Source organism: Mauremys reevesii, linkage group 15 (genome assembly GCF_016161935.1).
Source record: "Mauremys reevesii isolate NIE-2019 linkage group 15, ASM1616193v1, whole genome shotgun sequence".
Lineage (NCBI taxonomy): Eukaryota > Metazoa > Chordata > Testudines > Geoemydidae > Mauremys > Mauremys reevesii.
Genome location: NC_052637.1, coordinates 17,645,544 through 17,658,197, shown reverse-complemented (window position 1 = coordinate 17,658,197; position 12,654 = coordinate 17,645,544). Strand labels below are relative to the sequence as shown.

The 12,654-nt window shown below is 49.4% G+C and overlaps 1 protein-coding gene across 1 annotated transcript; it reads left to right on the top strand.

Moving 5' to 3' along the window:
• Positions 1-1,126: 1,126 nt before the first annotated feature.
• LOC120383251 (zinc finger protein 250-like) lies at positions 1,127-12,311 on the top strand. Its single transcript, XM_039501121.1, has 5 exons — positions 1,127-1,181; positions 2,285-2,357; positions 3,082-3,208; positions 8,289-8,402; positions 8,773-12,311. Exons 2-5 carry the CDS (start codon positions 2,334-2,336, stop codon positions 9,894-9,896), a joined length of 1,389 nt encoding a protein of 462 aa, XP_039357055.1. The 5' UTR covers positions 1,127-1,181; positions 2,285-2,333; the 3' UTR covers positions 9,897-12,311.
• The last annotated feature ends 343 nt before the right edge of the window (positions 12,312-12,654 follow it).

Below are 12,654 nucleotides of genomic sequence, written 5' to 3'. Positions count from 1 at the left end.
GATGGTGTAATGGGAGTTAGATGCCTAAATACCTTTGTGAATCCCACCTGATATATTTAGATTTGAATAACCAAGAAAGTATGACCCTGTGTTATAAAAGCTGGGTCATATGTCCTTGTCTTTCTTCTCTGGCATGAGCTATGCAAGAGATCAGACTGGATGATCACAATGATCCCCTCTGACCCTATGAAATAAAGGATTTAACTCACACTGTCTTGAAATAATGGTGAGCCAATAAGAGGCGAAGAGTCCTGAGACTAGCAAGGAATTGCTTAACAAGATTGGCAGGAGAATTGGTGTCATGTCGATCTGAGACACCAGTGCCACAGTGTGGCTCTGACAGGATCTCTGCAGCCAAGAGAGTAAAGTCTGCAAGAAATCTCAGAGGCCCCAAAGAATCCCAGGAGACTCAAAATCTTTGGATTGGGCAGGAATTCAGCTCTCCCAAGTTCCAGTCCTCCAGCCCTGCCCATCCCTCTCTGCAGCAGTGTCCAGAGTGGGGTACAGATACCCATACTCCCTGTCCCCACTCACCCTTCAACCCTAGCACACATGCATGTGGGACAGTTCCACCAGATCACACCTTCGCTGGGATGGGAGACACAGAGGCTGCTGGAACATGACCCCTGCCTGTGAGAGCTGCTGCTAGCAGCGACGTATTGAATGCTACAATACCCAGTGACACTGAGGGAGACTAACAGTGCTTAATTTGTAATGAAACAGGTGCCAGGGCACAAGCAATTTTTTTACATTAATAACTGATACAGCAAGACCAGAGGTGCTGGAGCTATGAACTGCCAAGCCCACAGGTGCCAGGGCTCAGCGCTGGCAAGCCCGGGCACAAATTAAGCACTGGACACTATCCCTAAGGTTTTAAAGGCCAGGTCCAAACAACACTTAGAGGGGTAATTTTCTTAGTGACATTTCAATAAAGCAGACACAGTTATATCAGCACCACAATGTGTCCTTGCGGCTTATTTTGTTTGGGCAGCAGCTGGTTTAAGCTCTGCTGACAAAAGCACATCTTAGATTTGCGCATACCTCCTCCTGGGGATGCAGCCTATACAAGCAATCTCTAATGTAGAAATTAGCTGTTGCCACAGGAGGGCTCTGGATAAAGCTGTAGGAGAGGGCTGCTCTTTCTGCACTCAGATCAGGATATCAGCAATTGAGCTTCCGGGGTGAGACATTAATGACCCCTCCATTGTCATGCAGGGGAGCCGGGGCTGAGCAGCCGCCGCTTCCCAGCCGGGAGAGAAACAACGCCCCTTTGTGCCCAGCCGGGGGGACTTTCTCCGGGGGCTGGAACCAGCCCCGGGCTCTGCCGACACCAGCCCCTGAGCCGGAGCCTGCAGGTGAGGGGAGAGACCCGGGGGAAGGGCTGGGGCTGGGCAGGAAAGTGACTCTGCACCAACGGCTCCTCCTCCCCACAGCTCTGCTCCCGGGGGGCGGGGGTCTGCGAGTCCCAGAGCTGCTGCCCTCCCTGACCCCCCCAGGCTCTGATTCCCTGAGCGCCTGCAGGAGCCGAGCCAGCTCCGGGAGAGCGAACGCCCCGGGCCGGGCCAGGGACCGAGTCTCCCAGCCCGAGGGGAGGGGGCGGGAGGGAGACGGGGAGAGACTGGCGGGGCAGCAGGAGCGATCAGTGAGGAGGGAGGTTCCCGTCTCCCAGCCCTGCCCAGCTCCATTCCCTGCAGCACCCCGGGGCACATTGACTTTCCTGGGGAGAAGGTGAGGGGCGGGGAGAGGAAAAGCCAGTTCCTGCCTCTGCCTGGTCCCTGCGCTGCTGGGGGAATGTGCTGCCTGGGGCACAGTGTCAGGGGGATCCCCCAAAGTGGCTGCTTTCATCTCTTTTGTAGTATTTGGCTCAGATATTCTGGTATTGGGGCAAGCGGGGGGTTGAAATGTGGCAGTCCTGGTGGGGGGATCTGGGTCTGCACTGGCATGACGCGACCAAGCCTTTTTCCACCACTGAGTCATGAGCGTCTGTCTGCAGGGGAAGCAGCAAAGAGTCCTGTGGCACCTTATAGACTAACAGATGTATTGGAGCATGAGCTTTCGTGGGTGAATACCCACTTCGTCGGATGCATGTCACCCATGAAAGCTCATGCTCCAATATGTCTGTTAGTCTATAAGGTGCCACAGGACTCTTTGCTGCTTTTACAGATCCAGACTAACACGGCTACCCCTCTGATACATGTCTGCAGGGAAAAGGCCTGGTGGGAATCAGGGTGTGAAATGGCCTAACGCCCCTTCTGAAACCTGCCCTATCTTCTTACCCTGACAGGCTGAAGAACCACATCTGGTCCGTTCCTCCCAGGGCATGGGGCAGGGACATGGCTGGAGCAGAGCTGGCTCAGGTAGGGCATTCATATTGGAGTTCATGGAAATGAGAAGAAGGCAGCGAAATTCTGGGGGTCAAACAGGCCCTTATGCTTTGGATACAAACCTGTCCTGGAGGATTGGGAATCCTCCTGTGGTGTGGAAGGTGGACCAAGCCCCTGAAGGTCCTGAAGCCATATTTAAACTCCCTTAGGGGTTCTGGTTGCTGGGAGTTTCTGAAGGAACTTCTCATTTCTGCTACAGGCTCTGTTTTTGCCCCACTTCTCTTTGGTAGTAGAGACCAGCACAGTTATGTCTGGGACTATCTGAGCCACAGAGGATGGCAGCCTGAGGCCCCCAGATTACAACTCCCGTGAGGCACCAGTTTTGGATACCATTTTCCATAGGAGTAGGTTGGTGGGGGAATGGTTTTTTGACCTGCATTTTGGAATTGAACTAGTTCAGGTTTGTCCAATTTTTTTTTCAGTATTTGAATTTTTACCAAAAAATAAATAAATCCTGTTTTCTGCCCCACTCTGTTCATGCTTCTGTGAGTAACGAAAGCAGGGATGGTGCCATCAAGAGTCTGTGGAGTACAAGGAAAGTGGGGTGAGGGCCTTTTGGAAGCTAGGGTTCATGGGAGCTACACTGATCCCTGCAGGGCAGAATTCAGCAGAGGGCTCAACTAGGTATCCTGTGACTGAGCTAGTGGGACTGTGGCTGGAGCAGGAAGCTCTGAATGGGGGATTCTTGCTATTCCAGGAGCTGGTGACCTTCGAGGAGGTGGCTGTGTATTTTACCAAGGAGCAGTGGGCTCTGCTGGTCCCAGGTCAGAGAGCCCTCTACAGGGAAGTCATGCAGGAGAATTATGAGGCTGTGGCCTCACTGGGTAAGGATTCCTGTCCCCTCAGGTACAGCTTGTGACTATGGGGACCTCTTCCAGTCTTATGTTCTTATAAGGGAGCAGGGAAGGAACCCTGAGCAGAAGCCAATGGAGGTGCTTAAGAGACCCCACATCTTAGGGATACATTTCATAGTCCCCAGATCCCATATGAAAGACACATCCTCCACATCTCTTCTCGTGGACCAGAAAATTCTAGGACCCACCAGGGATGCTTCTCTTAATATCTCTAGGGATTTGAACAGGAACACACTCGCTTTATTCCCCAAAATTCCTGATTGTGATTTAAACCCCCAATGGTTCCCTGTCCTCTTCTTAGTCATTATTATTAGTGTGAGTATTTAGCTTTCAGTACTGCACAGAGGCCCAAGAGGCCAGGGTCCCATTCTGCTAAGCACTGTACAAACATAGTAAATGACAGTCTGTGCCTGAGGAGTTTACAGCCAGAAAATCTAGTGTGACCGGTGCTGACGCACACAGAGACAAGGCACATCTGTGGGATCTGTAAAGAAAATAGAGTTCCCCCTCCCAGACTTTATTTCAATTCAAGGCGATAATATTTCTCCCTAGCCTCTTAGTAATTGTGTCCGACACATTGGTCGGAGATACCTGCCTTAAGACAACACAAAAGAGGGTGGGTTTATTAGCTGTCAGTGTTCAGGGGAGGCCATCGGCACAGCCTGCTTCAGAGCTTCAGAAAGAAGAGATTGTTATAACCATCTAGTCCAACCTGCATCACACAGGCCATGGTATAGTTTGATTCTTTTAAGATTTTTGCTGTATTTGACTCTAAGCTTTCTTTCACATGTAGTGTCACCCCCCACCAGTGAGACCTACTCTGTCATTCCTATATATTTTGTACCCTGGCGTTCCTGTGTCCCACTGATTATCATCATTCAGTCAAATTTCCGTGGTGGCTATTATATCAATATCCTCATTTAATACCAAGCACTCAAGTTCACCCCTCTTAGTATGTAGTCTTCTGGCATTTGTACACAAGCAATATTTAGTTGACTGCCTTGCTGTGGCGTAACTGTGATGGACTCTTTTTCATTGAATTTTTTTTTCCACTTCCTACAGTACTTTATATCCTCTCCTCTTTACTAGGATGAGGAGTATCCTCTTTAATTAATCCTCTCCTAAGGGCTCTGTCTGTCTGGACTGTGTGTTCCTCCTCGCCCATCAGCTTTCCCCCAGCCCTTTGTTTAAAAACATCTCCACAATCTTTTTAATTATACATGCCAGCAATCTGGTTCTGTTTTGGGTTAGGTGGAGCCCATCCTTCCTGTGTAGGCTCCTGTCAGGGTTCCCTCCCCACTCTGAACTCTAGGGTACAGCTGTGGGGACCCGCATGAAAGACCCCCTAAGATTATTTCTACCAGTTAAGGTTAAAAACTCCCCAAGGCACATTCTCCCTTGTACCTTGGATTAGGTAATGCTGCCACCACCAAGTGATTAGCCAAAACTCAGGGAAAGGAGCACTTGGAGTTCCTACTTTCCCCTAATATTCCCCCAAGCCCTACACCCCCTTTCCTGGGGAGGCTTGAGAATAAACAAGATGAGCACAAACCAACCTTTCGTTTTTTTAGACCCCTAAAAAAAAAATCAGATTTAAAAAAAAAACAGAACTTTATTAGAAAGAAAAACGTTAAAAGAAGCGCCTCTGTAAAATTAGAATGGAAGATAATCTCACAGGGCAGTCAGATTCAAAACACAGAGGATTTCCCTCTGGGCAAAACTTTAAAGTTACAAAAAAGAAAACCAGGAATACACCTCCCTCTCAGCACAGAGAAAATCACAAGCCAAAATAAAAGTAAGCTAATGCATTCCCTTGCTAGTACGTACTTACTAATCCTAATGGAGTTGGATTGCTTGCTTTCTTGATCTGTCTCCAGCAAGTGCATAGAACAGACAGACAAAGAACAGACAAAACAAAGCCTTTCTCTCCCGACCCCATCCCCAGATTTGAAAGTATCTTGTCCCCTTATTGGTCCTTTTGGTCAGGTGCCAGCTAGGTTACCTGAGCTTCTTAACCCTTTATAGATAAAAGGATTTTGTGCCTCTGGCCAGGAGGGATTTTATATTACTGTATACAGGAAGGTTGTTACCCTTCCCTTTATATTTATGACAGCTCCCCCTTCCCCAAAAGGTTCTCCACTTCCTAATAAACCTAAATCATTCCTCCCTACACCTCATCTTATCCGCACATTGAGACTCTGCAGTTCTGCCTGCTAGCTGGCTCTGCATGTGGAACAGGAAGTGTTTCAGCTTCAGAGAGAGGACCTGGACTTCAATTTCTTACCCAGAAGCCTAAATTTGGCCTCCAGGACCTCTTTCCTATCCTTCCCTATGTCATTGGTACCTACATGGACCACCAGCTCCTCCCCAGCATTGTACACATGTCTATCTAGAAGTCTTGAGAGATATGCAACCCTCGCACGAGGCAGGCAGTTCACCGTGCAGTTCTCCCGGTCATCAGCCCAGCTACCTATATTTCTAATTATCAACTCCCCTATAACTATTACCTGGCTCTTCCTAATAACTGGAATACCATGACATCATCTGGAATCTTTTCCCTCTGCTCCAGCTGGATGTTCTCCTTCTCTGAGACTTCCATCCTCTTCAGCAGCACAGAGGCTGTCAGACTGGGGTGGGACTGTTCCGCTGTGTCCTGGAAAGTCTCATCTATGTACCTCTCTGTCTCCCTTAGCTCCTTTAGTTCAGCCATTCTGGTCTCCACAGCCCATAGTCAGTCTCTGAGGGCCATAAGCTCTTTTCACCGAGTGCAAAAGTATGCCACCGTAACCCACCCACAAGAGGCAGATAATGATACATGCTTCATTCAGGGCAATAATAAACTGGATAGCCCCCACACTACTGCTGGGCTTCTGCCTGCATTCTTTTTTGCTTTTACAGGGTTTGTTTGTTTGCTTGTTTGTTCTTTGGGGGGTTTGTTTGGGTTTTTTTGGGGGGGAGGGGGCAGGGGTTGGGATGTGTGTGTGGGGTTATTGGCCTAAGTTTAGAGTATGTTTGTTAAGTGTAGCTTGCTCTCAGGCTCCCCCTCTAAGTTGCCTTGCAAAACTCCCCTGTTCACTAGCTCCTCTGGTCACTTAGGAGCAGGTTTTTTAAACCCCTGTTCTCCCTGAGTTAGCCTTGCTCCTTGTCAAGGGATCAAAGGATGGCCAGCTACAGCCTCGTTAGTAAGGTCTCAGTCTAGCCTAGCAGGCCACTAGGCTCAGCACACAGCCCCCAAAACAGACCACACTATAAACATCAATCAAGCAGGCACACAACAAGCTAACAGATCACCCCCAGGATCACCTAGTCACTCCTCCTGCACCTGAAGAGCTCCCTCCCATGACTTCCCTGTTTGCAAGGCTCTGATTTGGAGCAGAGACTTAGCTCAGCCCAGTTCCTGTGGGGTGCCCTAACCCACAGGCTGTGGAACCAATTTCTCTTGTGTTGGCCCCGTGAATATTTAATTGTTTATTCAAAGTGGAACAGCTCCAATGGGGGAAGCTTACAAAGAGTGAGAGACATCCGGGCTCTCCCTGGGGTGCAGGAGGTATAGACTGAACTTGCTGCTCTGCTAGATTCTGGCCAGGGACCTAGATCCCAGCCATGTTCCCTACCCATTGGTATGGATGCAGCTCTCTGACCCTAGGCTCTATCTTGGACCTGAGAAATTAGTTTCCATAAATTGCCATTTTCTGATTAAAAAAAAAAAAATCATTGTGTCAAAAATTTCCCCACCAGCTCTGTTCCAGGTCTTTGTGGTAAGGGCAGGATTCATGTCCTTCCCCTGATTTCCCAGCTTTTTGGCTCACTCTAGGACATTGACATAGAATTATAGAAGATTAGGGTTGGAAGAGAATTTAGGAGGTCATCTAGCCCAAACCCTGCTCAAAGCAGGACCAACCCCAACTAAAGCATCCCAGCCAGGTCTTTGTCAAGCCAGGCCTTAAAAACCTCTAAGAATGGAGATTCCACCACCACCTCCCTAGGTAACCCATTCCAGTGCTTCAACACCCTCCTAGTGAAATATTGTTTCCTAATATCCAAGCTAGACCTCCCCCACTGCAACTTGAGACCATTGCCCCTTGTTCTGTCATCTGCCACCACTTAGAACGGATGAGCTCCATCCTCTTTGGAACCCCCCTTCAGATAGTTCAAGGCTGCTATCAAATCCCCCCTCACTCTTTTCTTCTGCAGACTAAATAAGCCAAATTCCATCAGCCTCTTCTTGTAAGTCATGTGCCCCAGCCCACTAATCATTTTTGTTGCCCTCTGCTGGACTCTCCAATTTGTCCACATCCTTTCTGTAGTGGGGGGCCCAAAACTAGAGGCAGTACTCTGGATGTGGCCTCACCAGTGCTGAATAGAGGGGAATAATCACTTTCCTCCATCTGCTGGCAATGGTCCTACTAATGCAGCCCAATATGCCATTAGCCTTCTTGGTAACAAGGGCACACTGTTGACATAGCTACCAGAGTGAGCTACATTTCCCAGCATGCTCTGCTCTTGGGCGACTGCCTGGAACTCCCGGAAGCCATCTTGCCCCATCACTGGCAAGCGGAGCGCCAGCTTCTCTGGAGCTACTTGTACCATTCCAGCCTCAGGTGGTAATTGCTTCCTTATTCATTCCTGGCTGCTCTTCCAGTTCAGTGATTTGGTCTTTTGACCAAGCAGCCTGGAACTGGGCTGGACTGACCAGGTTCCCACTGTACACTTTAAAAAGTCAGTCCACTGTCCTATTACACCGTGAAATGGGCAAGTGGATTTTTACACCCCAGGGACGGACGGACGTGTGTGTGTGTGTGTGTGTGTGTGTGCGTGCGTGCATGCATGCATGAGAGACCCTTAAATGGACTGCAGAGGACCCTGTTTGTCTGCCACTGGATGTGTGACCCCTCAGAGTGGGTCTCCATGAATATTTTCCAGTTGCTTTGTCTGAAGTGCCCCCTCGCCAAGCAAGGAAAGGAGCTGATATGAAAGCAGACAACTATTTGCATGAGAAGCACAATGTGAATACCAGCCTCAAACTCTCCCATTTTCTACCCCTGAGCAGGGTTTCCCATTCCCAAACCCCTCGTGATCTACCAGCTGGAAGGAGGGGAGGAGCCGTGGGTCCCAGATCCCCAGGGCTCTGAGGACAGGAAGGTCCCAAGACGCAGCCACAGAGGTGAGGATTTAGTTAAACTAACTTGGAAACCATCCAAACCTTCGGGAGCTCCCCCAGTTCTGCCTCGTCTCAGCCAGGTCAGGATTGTCCCCAGCAGGTGTCATATCCTCATGGTGGATGCAATTCAGCACTTCCCGCCCACCCTGCCTGAGACTTGCTGGAGTTCCCTTCCCCTGCATGCTCAGATGGGCTGCAGACGCAGGCCTGGCCCTCCTCTCTCTCCTCTGGGAGGACGGAGGGTTTGGGGAATCAGCTTCTGATTTTTGACCCTCTCAATTCCTTTGTGACACTCCCTTTAGCATCCCCATTCCTGACGCTCCCTTGCTGCCTGCAGAGGCACTGACTCCTGTCTGGATTCTCTCGATTGCAGCTGCCGAGGGGATGGTAAAGGAGGAGGAAGAGAGGCTGCAGCAGGATGCCCCTGAGCAGCTGCAGGTGCAGAGCCCTGGTCAGGGAGCAGCCTGTGTAACTGAGGGCAGTTCAAGAAGGCAGCAGAGAAACTCGCCCTCAGAGTCGGAGTGTGAGCAAGGCACTGGGCTGCACCCCACCCAGGGCCCATCCCCTCCCTGTGGTGGAGCTGTGGAGAGTCAGGGCCAGGCCAGGGAGCGACCCAACATGTGCAGCGAGTGCGGGAAAGGCTTCCGGCGCGGCTCAGACCTCACTAAGCACCGCCGGTCCCACGGCGAGCGTCCCCACCAGTGCCCCGTGTGCGGGAAAGGCTTCCCCGTCCGCTCAGCCCTGGCCACCCACCAGCGCATCCACACGGGGGAGCGCCCCTACGCCTGTGATGCCTGCGGGAAGCGCTTTGGACAGAGCTCCCACCTCATGCAGCACCTGCGCTCCCACACAGGGGAGAAACCCCACCGGTGCCCCGAGTGTGGAAAGAGCTTCCGGGAGGGCTCCACGCTGGCCCGGCACCGCCGCACCCACCGGCAGGAGAAGCCCCACACCTGCCCCCACTGCGGGAAGGGTTTCCACGAGCGGTCCAACTTTGCCCGGCACCAGCGCACCCACGCTGGGGAGCTACTTCCTGCCCCAGAGGAGGAGGGGAAGTCCTTCATCTGCCCCGAGTGCGGGAAGGGTTTTGGCCGCAACGCCTACCTGACCCTGCACCGGCGTGTGCACACAGGAGAGAGGCCCTATGCCTGCGCCGACTGCGGAAAGAGCTTCAGCGCCAGCTCCAACCTGACCCGGCACCAACGCGTCCACACGGGTGAGAGACCCTACCCCTGCGCCCGCTGTGGGAAACGCTTCTCCCAGAGCTCCACCCTCTTTGTGCACCTGCGCACCCACACCGGGGAGGCACCCTACCGCTGCACTGCCTGTGGGAGGGGCTTCAGTCAGAACTCCACCCTCCTGGCGCACCAGCGCACCCATAGGGGTGGGAAACCCTGCCGCCAGCCCCCAGGAACCTGTGCCAGGGACGGGTCCTACCTGGGCAAGTGCTGTGCCAGTGACCCGCTGCTCCAGAGGCACCAGAAGACACACCTGTGATGGGGGACCTGGCCCCACCCAGAGGCATGGTAGAGCGTAGCCCTGAGGACTAGCCCAGGGTCAGTTTCTTGCTCTGCCACAAATTACTTAGGCCCAGATCGTCAAAGGTATTTAGGCTCCTGACGCCTATTGATTTAAATGGGCTTTAGGGCCAGATTTTAAAGGTATTTGGGTGCTTAAAAGTGCCTAAAAATTCAGTTCCAAAAGGGAACCAAAAAAAGTAGAAATTTCCCATGCAACAAAATTCCATCATGTTCTGGTTGTGTGTGTGTGTGTGTCTCTCTCTCTCTCTCTCTCTCTCTCTGGAACCTTTCAGCCTTCTAGGCATGTTTCGGTCTCATTTTATTTTTCCTCAATGAAATTTCATCAGAACTAATCCATTTCTCCTATTTTGACAGAACGCCCCTTCCAACAGAGAACCATTCCCTCAGAATGTTTTTGGCTAGCTCTAGTGCTTAACCTCCTCTGATGCTTTAGAAAAATTCCTCCAGGTGCCTATCTGCAGCTTTAGGCACCTAGGTACCTTTGTAAACCTAGCCTTTCGTGTGTGTGGGTTTCAGTCCCCCATCTGTAAAATGGGGTTATAGCTCTGCCCTGCCTGACAGAGGTATGCCCGGACAAATGCACTGAAGGTTGTGAGGTGCCAAGATGCTACAGTGATGGGAGCTCTCTCAGCATCATAGATAGGGAGCATGAGGTTAGCGAACTGCCACTGAATTTCCCTGGGATTTGGGGGCCTAAGTCCCTTAGGTTCCTTTGAAAATTTCAGCCCACATTGCTTAGGAGTATAAGGGGATTGGTGTGTGTGTGATGTAGGGAGAGGAACAGTCAGAGGAGGGAGGGAACTGGTATTTGAGTTGGGGAGGGAGTGGCTGCCTTAGGAAGCAGGGGTTGTCGCGAAGGAGCTGGGCACTACATGAATGGATTGTTTGTCTGGGGTTGCGAGAAATTGGGAGCCAAAGGGAAATTTTATTTTTCTTAAAGCCTCAAACTACCTAAAGTGATGAAGGCCTCTGGTTCTCTGAGGTGGCAGGAGGGGGGATAACAAACTAGCGGGGCCATCTGATGTGTTCCCCACACATACACATACATACATTCTGGGCAATTCCTGTATTTTGGAGCTCTCCATAGTGATGGACAAAAATCCTGTAGCTCCCGCTCCAAAACAAGAAATAGCATTCACAAATGTGTTTCAAGGGATGTTTCCTGTTCTTTCATCCATATGCAGAGTCCAGACCAAGGGCAAGGCCCCACTTCAGTCCCATGTGTACTCTATATTGAGGGATTAAGGGGGATTTAATACCCTTTAACCCAGGGGTAGTCAGTTATTTTTTCTCAAAGTCCAAATTTCTTGGTTAAGGTATAGTCAAGGTTCAGACTCGGGAAATTAATTTTAAAAATCCCAACAATAATGGTAATAAGTAAGTAACATTTTGGGATCTGTTCAGAAGTGTCTGGTGGTCCAGATTTGGCCCATGGTCCACCTATTGACTACTCCTGCTCTTATCTATCTAATCACATTAAAGTTGGTCAGAAACTGGGATTTCCCATGGAAAATTATAATGAAAATGAGGGGGAAAATGCTTTTGTTGAAATTTTTCACAAGAAATTTCAACTTTTAAATGCAAAATGGAAATATTTCAATTCTGAAATGACACCCTGGTCCCTCATGGGAGATGTAGTTTGTGTGCTTCTTGCCCCCATTCTCTTTTATGGGCCAGGTTCCTTAATTGGCCTACATCTCCCATGATGCCTTGCTGAGGGAGAGTGGTGAATCATGGAACTCCCATGGCCACAATGCATCATGGGAGATGAAATCCAGCTGGGGAACCCGGCCTATAGAGGAGAATGGAGATATGAAGCAACTGAACTACAATTCACATGAAGCAACGTTGGCAGAATTTCCAAATCGAAACATTGCATTTTGAGGGAGTTCAGGGTTTTGCTTTTTGTTTTGTCTTTTAGATGAAAAATTGATATTTTCCTCAGAAATCAGATATTTTCCTTTTCATGAAAAATGCATTAGTCAAAATTCAAATTTCCATAAATAAAAAGTTTAGACAACATGTGTTTTGGCTAGTCGTAATCACCATGCATATCCCTCTGTCAGTCTAGCAGTATTTCATATATGTGTTTGGTAATATATATGTGGGGAAAACTTCCAGTCATCTCCTTATCTGTAGTCTGTCTCTTCCTCTGTTTTGTCTTGTTTAGATTGTAAACTCTTTGGCACAGAGACCAGGTCTTTCTATGTGTTTATGTAGAGCTTGATGCATTGGGGCCCCAATCAGAACTGGGCCTGTTCATTGCTACTGTAGTACAATTAATAAATGTTAATTACTTCTGTTTAATTATGAATCATGCTTGGAACACACAGAGAAGAGTGTGTGTGTGTGTACACGCGAGAGAGCAAATGTAGGCCATGAGCAGGACGTAAATGGTAGAGCTGGATGAAAATTTTTGGAGAAACAAACAAAAAAAAATAGAAAAGAAACCAAAACTTTTTTTGACTTTTTTTTAAATGAAACATTTTGTTTCTTGTATCAGAGGGGTAGCCGTGTTAGTCTGGTTCTGTAAAAGCAGCAAAGAATCCTGTGGCACCTTATAGACTAACAGACGTTTTGCAGCATGAGCTTTCGAGGATTCTTTGCTGATTTTGTTTCTTAATTTCCTTTTAATGTGAAAAGTATTCAAATCAGAAACCTTGTTCAATCCAAAACAATTTTTTCTGACTTTTCAATTCACTTAAACTTAAAAA

What these genes read in the sequence shown, in the direction of transcription:
- LOC120383251 (XM_039501121.1), top strand. Translation starts at nt 2,334, where the DNA reads ATGGCTGGAGCAGAGCTGGCTCAG. An exon ending in CTGGAGCAGAGCTGGCTCAG is followed by an intron (nt 2,358 to 3,081) that starts GTAGGGCATTCA and finishes TTGCTATTCCAG; the next exon opens with GAGCTGGTGACCTTCGAGGA. An exon ending in TGAGGCTGTGGCCTCACTGG is followed by an intron (nt 3,209 to 8,288) that starts GTAAGGATTCCT and finishes ACCCCTGAGCAG; the next exon opens with GGTTTCCCATTCCCAAACCC.